The 15099-nt window shown below is 37.1% G+C and overlaps 1 protein-coding gene across 4 annotated transcripts; it reads right to left on the bottom strand.

Annotated features, from left to right (window-relative positions):
• LOC133316777 (calcium-dependent protein kinase 20-like) lies at positions 1–9977 on the bottom strand. Of its 4 annotated transcripts, XM_061518574.1 has the most exons (9): positions 9848–9956; positions 9645–9781; positions 9005–9557; positions 2999–3142; positions 2754–2906; positions 1529–1644; positions 752–919; positions 197–421; positions 1–81 (listed from the first exon to the last, which is right to left on the bottom strand). In XM_061518574.1, the coding sequence occupies exons 1-9, from the start codon at positions 9954–9956 to the stop codon at positions 1–3; spliced, it is 1686 nt and encodes a 561-aa protein (XP_061374558.1). The 4 variants fall into 4 exon arrangements, with proteins under 4 accessions (XP_061374558.1, XP_061374545.1, XP_061374551.1 ...); XM_061518561.1 differs by having other exon boundaries at positions 9618–9956; XM_061518567.1 differs by having other exon boundaries at positions 9005–9620; positions 9684–9956.
• Positions 9978–15099: the final 5122 nt, after the last annotated feature.

The raw sequence follows: 15099 nt of genomic DNA, 5'->3' as shown, positions 1-15099 counted from the left end.
TCATGTTATTTGTAGCCCCATTTTGCCAAAATCAGTGTCTTGCATCATTGCAGCAAACTCACTGTAATCAATGCGTCCATCCTGAAACAGTGCAAAATACAAGTCAAGTAAAGAAAACAAGAAAATAAATGCTATCCATATTTGTCAGGGTTAAGTGAAAGGAAACATAGTAAACCACTGGAAAGCAATATATTACATTATCCTGGTCAACTTCACGTATTATATCATCTAGATGATCCTCATTTAGGCCAAACTGTTCACAGGCTTGTTGGAGCTCATCCCGTGTGATGTATCCACTCCCATCTTTGTCAAAGTAGGAGAAGGCTGCATATAGATGATCCTCCTTCTGGACCTTGTTTAGATGAAGCATAGCTGCTATGAATTCACCGTAGTCTATGGTACCACTGTTATCAACATCAGCCTGAATTTTAAAAAAGAAAGCAAATAGATTAATCAGATGAAATGCAGAATAAAATCAATCATTGGTTTAATGCAACAGTGCATTATATTCAAGGCCGGTTCACCTATCTATCTAAAGGAGAAAAAGAAAGGGCATTCTTGTTTTTCTAGAATGAGTTATATCCAGTCATTCCTTTTGAAATATAATGGTTTCTTATAAATAACTAATATCTACTATGGTCTGTCCAATTGTATCGAAATTAATCAAACCATAACCAGTCAAAAATCCTATAGTTCAAGAAATATGCCTTCATAGAACTGCCATTTTGGATAGCAGCCGGTAAGCACTCACCGCTTGCATTAACCAATGAATTTCAGAATCCTTAAGAACAGAACCCACTCTCTCCAAACCATTTTTCAGTTCCTCAAGAGTGATCTGTCCGCTATTATCTGTGTCTATCATCTTGAACATTTCTTTCAGTCCTGCAATTTCCTCCTCAGACAGATTTTCAGCAATTACCTGCCAAGGAACATTACAGGAAGTCATACTACATAATACAAATGAAAACCTAGAACAATAAACAAGAAGAATTTCCAAGCCACCAGGACATGAAAGAAGCCGCCTGGCATAAAAGTACACACTAGACGAAAAAAGCCTAAGGAACAAACTACATCCTAATGAGGCAGCAGAGCTAAAATGATATAAACTACTTGCTCAATAGAGCACTTGTCTATGCCATTTCATAAACAGAGTATTTATCTCCTAGGGTCACACTTCATTCGTTGTTTGCAAAATTTTCAATATAATCAACAATAGCAGCATAGTTTCTGCTTTATTCTTCAAATGACTAAGACGTCAATCAATAAGATAAGTTTTCTCAGTTCATAGAGATTGTTCCTGTCAACCTTTTATGGAAAATTATATTTCAGTTTGAGCAATAAAATGTGGTGGTTCTTGAGAACAATAAAGCTAAGCTACTAATTTCGTGATTTATTTTGTTCCAAAAATAGTAATTTTAAAGAGAGAGAGAGAGGGAGGGAACATCATCCCAGCAAAAACATTAGATTAGTAAAAGGTTGCATGTGTAAGACTAAGCAGTACTTCTAATCTCAAACAACAGGTACTCACTCGAATGGCTATTTTTTTGAGCTTGTTCATTGCAGAGAATTGCTTCAAACGAGATAAGACAGCAGAATCAAGCGGTTTATCAGGAGCAACACCTCTAATCTGAACCCAGGGGTGGCCTGCGTATCATCGAGCTTAATGTATTTGTATATTTAAAAATAAAGAAGATTAATATGTTTCAAATTTGAAACAGAACATAAATTACGGTTATTATTGAAAATAATCAGATAAATGTCATGATTATGCAGCCCCAAAAACAAACAAAAAATAACAGAGATGGATCAATCGATCATGATGCTTTTCTTTATCCCACTTTCGAGAACCCTGTTTCAATCTCTTCAACATCAAATTAAATGCTCCTTGAAACCTTTTGTCTAACTAAGCAAACTGATTTAAAGGGGAAGGAGAACTCATTTTAAATGTTATCTAGTAATATTCTTGAACAGTTGAGAGCCCTATAAGGAAGAGAGAAATCAGTGGCTCAAATGATGATCATTGATTAATGAATATCAGTCATGATTATTGATTAATGAATATCAGCCCACTGACTCTTTGGGCAAAATGGTAATAAATAATAATAACGAAGCAGCAAAAGGGAAGAAATGTAGTGATTCAGCCATAATTATCGATGTTTACAGTTTCAATATTATATCCATTCATATGGCTATTGCAAATTTTCATGTCTGTTAAGTGAAAAATGAAATGGGGGCGTAATATAATCAAACGCTGTTTCCAAAAAGAAAATCACCAAATGTGAATTGGGGGACCATTTCATCTGAAATATCAAATGACAATGTCCACCAGTACATTTTACATTTTTTTAGCTGTAAGTTCAAGTGAAAATAAACAGGTCATTAATATTTTTTTGGCATTTGTCCACAGACAAATTTGTTCCAGAATCCTGGTGAATATGTGTACGTGGAATATAAATCTTTCTGACATAGCTGTAGAAAAATGGAACCCTTATTTTTTTTTAAATTTAAACGAAAGGGCTCTCAGTCTGTAATATGCATAATAAGTGCAGTTTTTAGTTTATAGTAGTAGGTAGTAACTAACCAGATAAGTTGTCATCATGAATATAACATTGTTAAGAAAAAGAAAATCCTGCATAACTGGACTATCTATTACGTTACTTGAAACCTATCTCTAGTGACAAAAAAGTGTAAAAAAATTTCGAAGACGCATTTCAGATCAAAACATGTAGCATCAAGGAGACATGCATACTCACAAAGAACTTCATGTGCCGTCATCCGCTTCTTAGGGTCCCTTATAAGCATTCTTCTAACAAGATCCTTTGCACTTTCAGATATGCTAGGCCATGGTTCAGAAACAAAGTCAAGCTCTCCTTTCAAAACTTGTTCAAATATTCCTTGTTCCGTTTCTGATCCAAACACATAAGCAATACACATTACAATCACAACTAATATTGTGAAGGAGTTGAAACGACAAAATCAAGTGGCATAGCATTCTCACCGTCCCAAAATGGGGGAACTCCACTCAGTAAAATATAAATGATCACCCCAGCACTCCAAACATCACATTCTGGACCATAGTGCTTCCGCAAAACTTCAGGGGCCACATAGTATGGGCTCCCAACCACATCAGTAAATGTTTCACCTGAAATTATGAATATTTTTCTCAATCTGATCTAGAAAAAACTAAATCCACAGTTAAACAAAATAGGTCACCCTAGCAAGTCAAGAGAATGTATCTTTGATATGGGATAACAGGATGTTGTGTATATCATATATGACTTAAACAACTAAAATGCACTCATCCTACAACCCCGCAATACATTTGCAGGCGTATTCAATATTTAGCTCAAATGGTGAGCCAGTCAACCACTTTCTCTCTTCACTGTACAATTCCATAAACATAAGCCCTATAAACCACTACTGTTATAATATACAGATTCTTCTTTACATGTATGGTTCTTTTCTTTTCTTTCTTTTATTATTATTATTGTTTTATTTCTTTTTGGTGCTTACGTGTATGATTCTTTAACTTATTAGTAAACAACCTGTTGAGGTGATAAAATGCATATCTATGCATCTGCTGAGCAGTCATCTTACCGTATCTAAACAAAATATGAAATGGGCTTTCCTTCTCGACAATTTAAGGGAGGAATAGACAGAAAAATCCTCTTCACTTTTATTAAGATAAAGTAGCCATAATAATGCCTGCAATTAGCTAACTAAAAATTACTAATCAACTAAGAAGTAATTCCCATGAAGAATCACTTCGTTCAAAATTTTAGTTTTGGAAAGAAAAGTAGAATCTCCTGTGAATGCTTCAGGGAGTTAGTTCCAAATAGTTAGTGGGTTGACTTTTCTGTGAATTGGGACTGCTTATAAATAGGGGGAAATACAATGTAATCAGTATCTTGATTCTTTTCTGTAGAGACTTTATGAAGTGAGGCTCAGATACGGGGATATCTCCCTGGTAGGAGGATTGGCCCCTTGTAACCTTTCTTTCAATCAATAAAGAACCTTTCGCTGTTTATCCTTGTGCTCTGGTTCTGTTTTCCCTCTTGGATTATCTTGATTTATGTGGGTGATCGAGATACTGAAGAAAAAATGTGCAAGTAATCTTGTAACATTTTTTTTGAAACATCAAAACTCTTGCTTGATTATCAAATATTTAAACATCAAGAGGAAAATGTTTGATAACAGTTAGAATAGGAAATATAATATGTATAGATTTGTATAGATTGCATTCTTATTTGTAAATATTCTTTTCCTTATTTAGGATTTGGGTTAGGTCTGGGCTTCTCACTTAACCCTATTAGGGTCTCTATATATTGTATATCTCTTTGTATCAGTTTAATACACAACATATTATTTCATATTTCCATATTCAAGTTGGTACCAGAGGTCTTTTGTTCTGGGGACCCTCGCTTTCGCTTAAAATCTCGTTTTCGCTTTAAAACCTAAGCCCACTGCTTAGGAGTTCTCTTTTTCTTTGCCTTGTGTCCTTTCGGCAAGTCATCTAAGTCGTGTGCCCCTTCAGATCGTTTTCTGTACTTGTCAGCACCTCCGTTCGCCGGAAAAATTGTCGTTTGTCATTATTCACGATCACCGAAGAACTTTTCCAGTGACAATTTCAACCGGGACACCTGCGATCAGAACCTCCTTTCTCCGGCAACCTGTTCTGTGGAAGACCCACCATCGTCGATGCCACACGCGCGACTTCTTTCATCTGAGTGTGGTGCTCACGCGCCACCTCTTACCGACGCGTGTGCACTGTTTCGGTGCACTTTTCCAGCCATGGGCCAGAAAAGATTGCCTTCTCCTACCCTTTCCAGATCTGCTACTGGTTCTTCGTGGGTCTCACTTTCGGTGTGTGTCTCTTCTTGATTGGCTATCAGGTTAGTTTCTATTTACTCGGTTCAATACCTTTGTGATTTATTTTAATGGCAAAAGCTTCTCCTGTTCACTCGGAGGTTAATTCCCCTCCTCCTCCTGCCAAAAGTTCCTCAAGTATCATCTCCACCAATGTTGGGCCCATTACCTCCTCCAAACTGAAAGGTTCTGTTAATTACAAGAATTGGGCTACCTCTGTTCGAGTCTGGTTTTTTGGATAGAGGCATGGGCAACATCTCACAGTTAAATCTATTGATATTCCAAAGGAAGAAAAATCTGATTGGGAAAGGATTGACAACCAGCTTCTAAGTATTTTTTGGCAGTCTATTGATCCAATCGTTTTGGATATTTTCTATTCTTTTCAAACATAATGAAGTGTGGGAGGAAGCAAAACACCTTTACACTAATGATGTTCAACAACTCTATTCTATCATGTCTCAACTTATGGATTTGCAGATGGAGACGTATGTTGGCAAAAGTCGATCTTTGATACAGGCATATTTAGATATGTTGCTCTACCTATTGATGCTTATGTATATAGGAAACAGGTGGAGCGTCTCTTTATGGTTGCCACACTTTTTGGTCTTCCCGAAGAATATAATAATGTCCGTGATACTATCTTGACTAGTGGGATCCTGATTTATCACTGATTTATCAGCGCCTTCTGAACCTCAATAAGAAATCTGCTCCTACATCATCTTTTGTTGTTGATTCCACTGCTCTTGTTTCATGTACTGACTTTCGCGGGATCATTGGAGGTGGTCGTGGTCGTGGTAGGGGCCAGGGCGGACGTGGTCAACGACCTTATTGTCATTATTGTCAACAACTTGGTCATTATGAGGAGCGTTGTTACACAAAGTATCCTCACCTGCGACCCTCTCATGTTGCTAATATAGCTCAGTCAGATATTGCTTCATCTGGTATAGTCTCTCTCTTCTGAAGACTATGCAGCACTCCAGACTCTTCTCAAGAAGGCTTTTCCTCAGTCTCAGCCTTCTGCTCCAGATACTGGTAATCTTGTTGCTTGTGTTTCTCACTCTACATCACTTGGTCCCCTTGGATATTTGACTCAGGTGCTACTGATCACCTCTGTGGTAATAAGGAACTCTTTACATCTCTTACTTATTCTGATCATTTACCTTCTTTCACTCTTGCTGATGGCACTAAAGCCCCTATTCATGGGATGGGACAAGGTTGTCCAACCTCTTTTTTGACTTTGTCGTCTGTTTATTACATTCCTGACATCCCTTATAACTTAATTTCTGTTAGTAAATTGATCAATTCTCTTACTTGCATTGTTACTTTCTCAAACCATTCTGTTTCTGTGCAGGATTCAGATACAGGGAAGACGATTGGAGTGGGCCATGAGTCACAGGGCCTGTTCTACCTGGTAGTGCCTCGTCCTTCAGTAATTCTCTCACAGAGTCTCCACAATTCATCCACAGTCGCCTCAGTCATCCAGTCTTTCAAAACTGCAGAAGATGGTTCCTCTTTTATCCGGTCTTTAGTCTTTAGATTGTCAGTCATGTCAGCAAGGGAAGCATATATGCTCCTCCTTTGCCAGTCGAGTCAATAAACGAGCTGATGCTCCTTTTTCAATTATTTATTCAAATATTTGGAGTCTAAGTCATAGTTTGTCTGTTTTAGGGTTTAGGTATTTTGTTACTTTTATTGATGATTATTCACGTTGTACCTGGATTTATTTAATGAAGAATCGTTCTGAGTTATTCTCTATTTATAAATTTTTTTTTGCAGAGATTCATACTCAATTTGGTACTTCTATCCGTATTTTACGTAGTAATAATGCTAAGGAATATGTTTCTATTGATTTTTCTAATTTCTTAGCCACACAGGGTACTTTACACCAGACTATTTGTCCTCACACTACACAACAAAATGGAGTGGACGAACGTAAAAGCAGACATCTCATTGAAACTGTACGGACTCTTCTAATTCACTTCTGCGCCGATGCAGTCCTTACCTCTTATTTTCTCATCAACTGCATGCCTTCATCTGTGCTTAATAATGGCATTCCCTATAACTTGTTGCTTCCAGATGCTCCTCTCTATCATCTATCCCCACATGTCTTTGGTTGTACTTATTTTGTTCATGATCTCACTCTTGGTAAGGACAAGTTAACATACAAAGCCTTTAAGTATTTTTTCTTGGTTATTCTTATGTTCAAAAGGGTTATCGTTGTTATTCTCCTGATCTTAAGCGTTATCTTGTTTCTGCTGATGTCACTTTTCTTGATCAACAACCCTTTCATTCTATCCCATCTCAGTTGTCACGTTGATCATGTTCTTCCTGTTCCTTTTTTTGACTTGTCTTTACCAGCTGCAGGTAACTCTATCCCAAATGAGCGATCTATTGCATCCATACTTGAGGACCGTCCTTTTCTCACCTATCAGCGTCATAAAATTGTGCCTCCTGTAGACTTGACTCTCTCTTGTTGATTCTTCCCCTCCGGCTCCTTCACCAGAGGCTCTTCCCGTTGCCCAAAGAAAAGGTATACATACTACTCATAACCCTTATCCTCTTTATACTTTTTTGAGCTATAACCGTCTTTCTACTCCTCATTTCACCTTTGTTTATAGTCTTTCTTCTGTTTTTATTCCTAAGACCATAGGTGAAGCACTTTTCTATCCAAGGAAGTGTGCCTTAGATATCCTAGAAGAGACTAGTATGTTGGGATGTAAACCAATTGATACACCCATGGATCCTAATATCAAATTATTGCCCCGACAGGGGGAGCCGTTATCTGATCCTGGTAGTTAACGGAGGTTGATTGGGAAGCTCAATTATCTTACGGTGACTAGGCTAGACATTTCTTTTGATGTTAGTACGGCTAGTCAGTTCCTTGACACTCCTTGTGATTCTCATTGGAATGCTGCTGTGAGGATCCTTCGGTACATCAAAGGAGCACCAGGGAAAAGTTTGTTGTATTCAGATCAGGGAAATATAGAAATTTGTGGTTATTCAGATGCTGATTGGGCAGGAACACCCTCAGATAGACGCTCTACTTCAGGCTATTGTGTCTTCTTTAGAGGAAACTTAATTTCTTGGAAGAGCAAGAAACAACCTGTTGTTTCTCGATCTAGTGAAGAAGCTGAGTATTGTGTAATGGCAATTGCTACCTGTGAGCTAATCTGGTTAAAACAGTTGATTCAGGAGCTTCATCTTTGTGAACAGAAACAAACCATGACACTCATTTTTGACAATCAAGCTGCACTACATATATCATCTAATCCTGTATTTCATGAGAGAACCAAGCATATAAAGATTGATTGTCACTTCATTTGAGAAAAGATTCAGTCAGGAGAAATCAAAACTGCTTTTGTCAACTCCAATGATTAACTCGCGGATGTCTTCACTAAAGCTCTTAGAGGTCTTCGGGTTGAATACATTTGTAACAAGCTAGGTGCTCACAATATATACGCACCAGCTTGAGGGGGAGTGTTAGAATATGAAATATAATATGTATTGATTTGTATAGATTGCATTCTTATTTGTAAATATTTTTTTCCTTATTTAGGATTTGGATTAGGTTTGAGCTTCTCACTTAAGCCCATTAGTGTCTCTGTATATTGTATCTTTTTGTATCAGTTTAATACACAACATATTATTTCATATTTCCATATTCAAGTATAACAAATGCCTAAGGAAGAGCCCTGCCGTGTCTTCAGTCTTCACTCTTTATTCATAATAGACAAGAAAGAGGCTGAGACAACGTAATCACAATTCCAAATTAATATAATTAGCTCTACGAACAGCAAATAATCCACATCCAACTTCAATAGCAGACTGAAGTCAGGAACAAGAGATTATCAAAGTAAACAAAAAAGAAATGAACGAAAGGTAGATGCAACTGTGATAATTTTGCTAATTTCTAAAAACTAGAACAATGTCTCCTTCTCCCAATCACAAGCTAACTCTCTCAGATCAAAGCCGTATGTTTTCTATTGTTGCAATTGCAATTATGTGGGTAGGAACACACATTCCAACAATAAATAGATCATAATCATAATGTCTCTGCTATCACTTCATGATCACGATCAATTTAAATACCATTAAATTATGATTCTCAACCCCAAGGGTCCACAAACAACTGATATACCTGGTCTAAAGAACACCGAGAGTCCAAAATCTATTGTCTTAAGGGGTGATTCTTCTTCATGGTTGATGAAGAGAAAATTCTCGGGCTTCAAGTCCCTATGCATGACACCTAAAGAATGGCAAGCCTCAACAACACTGACAATCAACCTTGCAAGTTCAGCAGCTTTTCTTTCAGTATAATGCCCCCTCTGTATGATCCTGTCAAAGAGCTCCCCACCAGCACAGAGCTCCATAACAACATGAACAGCAACAGCATCCTCGTAAGCACCAAGTATTTGTATCACATTTGGGTGACCAGCCAAGTGGTGCATGATCTGAATCTCCCTCCTAACATCCTCAACATCCTCCTGTGTGGTAAGTTTCCTCTTTGCAATGGATTTGCAAGCAAACTCCTTATTAGTTCCCTTCTCCACACAAAGGAAAGTTGTCCCAAATTGCCCTTGCCCAAGCTTCCTCCCCAAACTATAAAAATCCTTTATATTCAATGTTTTCCTACCCAACACAGATTCCACTTGAAGTCCAACACTAGACACCCTTTTAACATGAGTAGGTTTCTTAGCTTTCCCTGCATCAACACCAGCAGCAGTACCAGATGCCGGTTCATTTTTCACCACTGGCTGAACCGGCTTCTCTGGCTGAACCGGCTTCTCGGGCTGAACCGGTGCCGGTTTAGACTCCGCTGCGGCTATTTTCACCGTTTCAGGCGGCGTACTCTGAACCGGCATGGGAGGATCATTGCCTCTGGAAACATCGTTGGAACCATTGCCGGCACTCGACCCTCCTTTGGAGGAATCGGGAGCCGCATTAGCTGGCGCCGGAGATTTGTTCTTGTTGTCAGCTGGGCTCGGGGGCGGAAGCCTTCCCTCCGGCGGTCGTGTTTTCCACACCGCCGCCGTAACCGATTGCAGGAAGCCAGTCCCACCGAGGTTTGGTCCCACACAGTTGTTGCCCATCAAAATCGAAAGTCCACTTTTCACCACCGCGTTCGCCTCAGCTCTCTCGACGACGCCATTGACGTTGAATTCGGAAGAGCTTCAAGAAACCCTAAATTTCCTCGGATTCCGTTTGAGGAAACCGCCGTCGCGTGCACCCCTGGAACAACTCAAACTCCAAGATCTCAAAAGCTTCTCGGATTTCCGATATTTCCAGGGCCTCGCGGAAAAATGATCTTCGAAATCTCGGATTTCAGATTTCCAGATTCGATGGAGAAAACGGAAGGGGAATCGAATCTTATGGAATTCTGTAGAAAGCGAAGAGGAAAACGGAGGATTATCTGAATCGGAATGTGAACTCAGCGAGCGGTGTTTGTTTCGGAGAAATTGATGATGAAGACGAACTGAGTCGTGACTCGGTCAGAAAACGGAGAATGGTGAAAGAAATGTTGTTGTTTGTTGTATGTTATTTTTCAGAATTCAGAAAATGGAGAAGACGCTCATGCAGCTTGTTGCGCATTAAGAGAAAAAGCAAGATCGCATGCATGCATGTAATAATAATAATAATAATAATAATAATAATAATAATAATAATGATGATGATATGATAAACAATGCATGTTTTTTAAGTTGAAAATTAATATTTTTATCTCTTGTTTTTATTTGAAGTTCCAAAAATTAAGCTTCTTAATTATTATAATTATCTAAGGCCCTGCTTAGGAATAAACAATAAATAGTTTTTTTTTTTTGTTGTTGACGTTGATGTTGATTAAGTTGTGAAAATGAGAATAGATTTTGAAATAATAAAAAGAAATGTATTTTTCCAAATCTATGTTTTTGCCACGTTTGTTTGTTATTGTTTCTGGTACGAAAATTACTCTAGGTTTGAAAAGCAATTTCTTTTTTCCTTTTTTTAGAAATTAAAATTCTGACGAGGAAGTGTTTTGTGTCTACTATGATTAGCTCGTGAATAAAAGCGAGATTTCCGCTCTAATCCTTAACCAAAAATGTATTGGATTCTTATACGGGTTTTATGAATGTTATATGAGAAAAGTGTCTCTAAGTTGTGTCATTTTAAGTGGGAGAAAGAGATAAATAAAGGGGAGAAAGAGTGAACAAAAAAAAATAAAGTTGTGGGTCCCAACTTTTTGTGAAAGTGAAATGATATAAGTTGTATCATTTAAATTATAAACATTTTTACCATGTTATATTGTAGGAAAGTTCTTTTAGGTTATATTATAGAAATAAGTTGTGTCATTGAAAATAGCAATGTGTCCCATTATTATTGTCTCTATAACATAACTTAGCAACTTTCCTACAACATTATATTTTTTTCCCTTCTTATATACTACACGCTACAAAAGGCTTTTTTGTTTAATCTGAATATCTGTTACATAATAGAATATCATACAACTAAAATAGAGTTGAGGGAAACAGAAAATTTCAAAGAAATTTCAAAACACTATTAACCACACCAATTGGCCGCGTAAGTGAAATCTAGTGGGATTATGCTACGCAATGGTGATATGTAAATAATCTTTGAATTTAAGGCTATGTCTTTTAACTACTTTCATAAACGCTAATGGTGTAATTAACTGTATCTTGATTCCATTAGTTAAGATATCAACAAATACGCCAATTAAAGCGACACCCAAGATTGACACAGAAAATCCAATTGGAAAAAATCATGGGCAAAATCAAAGAAGATTTTCATCAAGTGGAAGAAATTACAACCTCTCTAAATTCAAGGAGAGAACTACATTGTTCTCTCTTATATTAGGAGAATACACCTCACTCAAAACAACACTTAAGAGACACTTGAGTTTTCTCTCTAAGTTTATATTTTGGGATACTTGAATCAATGAAAAATGGTTGCTATTTATAGGCAAATTCTTTTCGCGTTTGATCTGTGTTTCCATCTTGAACCTTGTGAAATTTCGCATATCCTCCGTATATTGTACAATAACATGTGAAAATTGAACGAACAATAGAAAGTTTGGTTCATAAGAAAACAAAAGCCACCAAAGGTGGCTTTAACTTTCTATCAATCTCCCACTTAAAGTCATTTTTGGCGAGCTTTCAAAATTTTGCTTCTCTTGCCAGTTCCATATTGCTTATGTTTCTGATAGACCAAAAAAGAATCGACACCATATGAACTTGTCAGCATTGATTGGTTTTGTCACGACATCTACTAGGTTTTCTTTGGTACGAATCTTTTGCATATTCACACTCTCTTCCTCTATTACTTCTTGGAAAAATGGGTATTGTACTCCTATGTGTTTCATCCTTGAATGAAAGTTTAGATTCCTTGCAATGTGTAAAACACTTTGACTGTCACAATACACAGTAACTGACTATTGTTTGTGCCCGAGTTTTTCTATTAACCTTTGAATCCAAATTACTTCCTTGCAGGCTTGAGTAGCTGCCATATATTCAGCTTCTATAGTAGCCTAGTAGATAGAGCTACCACATTTGGTAATTTGGGTAACCAACTTACAGCTCCTCTTGCAAGTGTAAACACATGGTCAGTAATAGGTTTTCTTTTGTTAAGATCATCTGTAAAGTCTAAAAAATATATCCTCTAACAATAAACTTTGATCCTCCATAATATAAAGCAACATGTGATGTTCTTTTTATATATGTTAGTTTCCAATTATTTTTATTAGGATTTGCCGTCAATCAACTAATCATACCAACTACTAGAGCAATATCTAGTCTTGTACAAATCATTCTATACACATAGAGGCTTCCCACCAGTAATACATATGGTACTTGAGACATTTGTATGACCTTTGCTTTATTACTAGGACTCATACTTGATGATAATTTATAATTGATAGGAAGTGGGATAGAAATTGGCTTACGATATTGCATGTTGAAGCGTCGCAAGATTTTCTTCAGATAATTCTTTTGTGAAAGCCAAATGTTCCTATCTTTTACATCTCGGTGAATTTGCATCCCAAAAATCTTATTTGCTGGTCCTAAGTCCTTTATATCGAACTCCCTAGCCAATTATGCCTTTATTTTTTGGATCCAATCTTTGTTGGGGCTTACCACCAACACATCATCTACGTACAATAGCCTAATGATGTAATTATTATCACCAAACATCTTGTAATATGTACAATGATATGAACTAAGTCTATTGTATTTGAGGTAAACTATGAAGGAATCAAATCTCTTGTACCAGGATCTTGAAGTCTGTTTTAGAGCATACAAAGATTTTGTTAACCTGCAAACCAAAGTTTTGTTTCCTTTTTTTTCAAATACTTCTAGTTGGAGCATGTAGATCTATTCTTCAAGTTCTCCATGAAGAAAAGCAGTTTTTACATATAGCTGCTCAAGATGTAAACTAAATAAAGCACACAGCGAGAACTACTCTGATAATGATAAGTCTGACAACTGGAGATAATATATCATTGAAATCAATACGACCTTTTGAGCATATCCTTTGACCATCAGTCTTGCACGATATCGATCCACCTCGTCACTTTCATCTCTTTTGATCTTATAGACCCATTTGTTACAAATGGCTTTTCAATCTTCTGAAAGAGTAACAAGTTCTCATGTCTTGTTTCTATGTAAGGCTTTTATTTCTTCTTGAATTGTTGCCATCCACAGATAAGCATCTGGATTAGTCACGATGGGCAACCAATGTGGGACTCGTAACATTGTCACCCTTTTTAAGGACCGACGTCGATGGCGGCTTTCACTCTATCGACACTGACCCGATGGTAGCTCTTTCCCTTTTAGTGGCTGCACTCACCTATCAGTATTCAGTACAACATCCATTTAAGAGGTATGACACCTTAATTCATCCTATAGGTAGCTGATAGGATGAAAATTCGTTCTCATCTAAGCCCATTTTTTATGGTAAATTGCATATGTTCCTTCATCTGGTGCCCAATTTTTGCCCCAAAAACACATTTCTAGAACTTAGGAGCAAAAGCACCAGAAGGGAACGGATTATGATGTAATCAGTAGAGAATACAAGAAAAGGGGAACAGATTGATTCATTAATACATCTGCTTCACTAACTCACCCTCTCTGACCACTCTGCAGGAAACGTTGAAAAGAAGCTTCCAAAAAGTAGAAAGAGGTACAACAATCAAGCAGGAAGAAACGTGTACAACATAGAATAAAGAGTTACCATTGGGTGAGAGGAAAAACAAGCATGGGAAATTTAGAAGAAAAGGAAAATCTCAACAATAAGTGTCCCATCCAGTAACTTGCTTCACAAAATAGCACTGTTCACACCGCCTCCTCATGCAGTCGAGAAACAACTCAAGTGGAATTACAAGTTTTGCCATCCACTATTCTTTCCTATAAATAGGACGTTCCAATACGAAGAAAGCATCGAATTCCTTAAGAAGAGATCACTTAGGATAGTTTCAGATTCTATTTTGCAGTTGTATAGTTTAAATAGTTAATGACAACAACCCTTCCCTCATTCTATATCTTCCATTTGAGACTCTTTACGAGCAGTAATCATACTTCTCCATTTTATTTCCTTGTAATCTAAACTTGTTTCTTATTAATATATGTTGTTATTTCTCTTATCTTCCAGTCGTTATCTCTGAACTCAATCTTGGGTCTATGAGACTTCAGTTTGGAATATGTTTATAGTTATAACCATAGGCTAAGTTATTTGTGGAACGGAAAAGCTGTGAAATTCTTAAAGAACTATACTCAAACTTTTGCACTGAAGCTTTTGAATTTTTGTGATTTAAGTGGGTTTATTCTTTGTGTATCAATGGAAATTGAATTCAGACTGAGAGAGAAACTTCCATAAGGAAGAAATTTCAGACAACTTAATCACAGGAGGAAGGTAGTGTTGTGAAAGCAACATTACTGGTTGCCTTAGGAATAAGAAACCACATCGTTCAATGAAGGTTTTGAACTTAGTAACTGTTGGAGTCAAGGGAACCATAGAAATATGGAAACTTGTGAGCCATTAAAGTCCATGAGCTGAAGAATCAAAGTTGGCAGTGAAAAGATCTGAACAAATTCAGATGGGTTAAGTCTTGAGTTGAGAGTATAGCTATTTAAGAATGGAACAGTGGATTCGTTCCTTCTGTTAAAAACTATTTTCAACCAACCATCTTGTTGTCTCTTAAATATTGTTATCTTGTAGTTATTCTCTTTCATAATTTCTGTGACCATA

Source organism: Gastrolobium bilobum, unplaced genomic scaffold, assembly GCF_033153095.1.
Source record: "Gastrolobium bilobum isolate Gb01-03AN ecotype WA unplaced genomic scaffold, APGP_CSIRO_Gbil_v1 utg3892, whole genome shotgun sequence".
In the NCBI taxonomy this organism is placed as follows: Eukaryota; Viridiplantae; Streptophyta; class Magnoliopsida; order Fabales; family Fabaceae; genus Gastrolobium; species Gastrolobium bilobum.
Note: the sequence above shows the minus strand (reverse complement) of the source record. Positions and strands in the feature narration are given on the sequence as shown.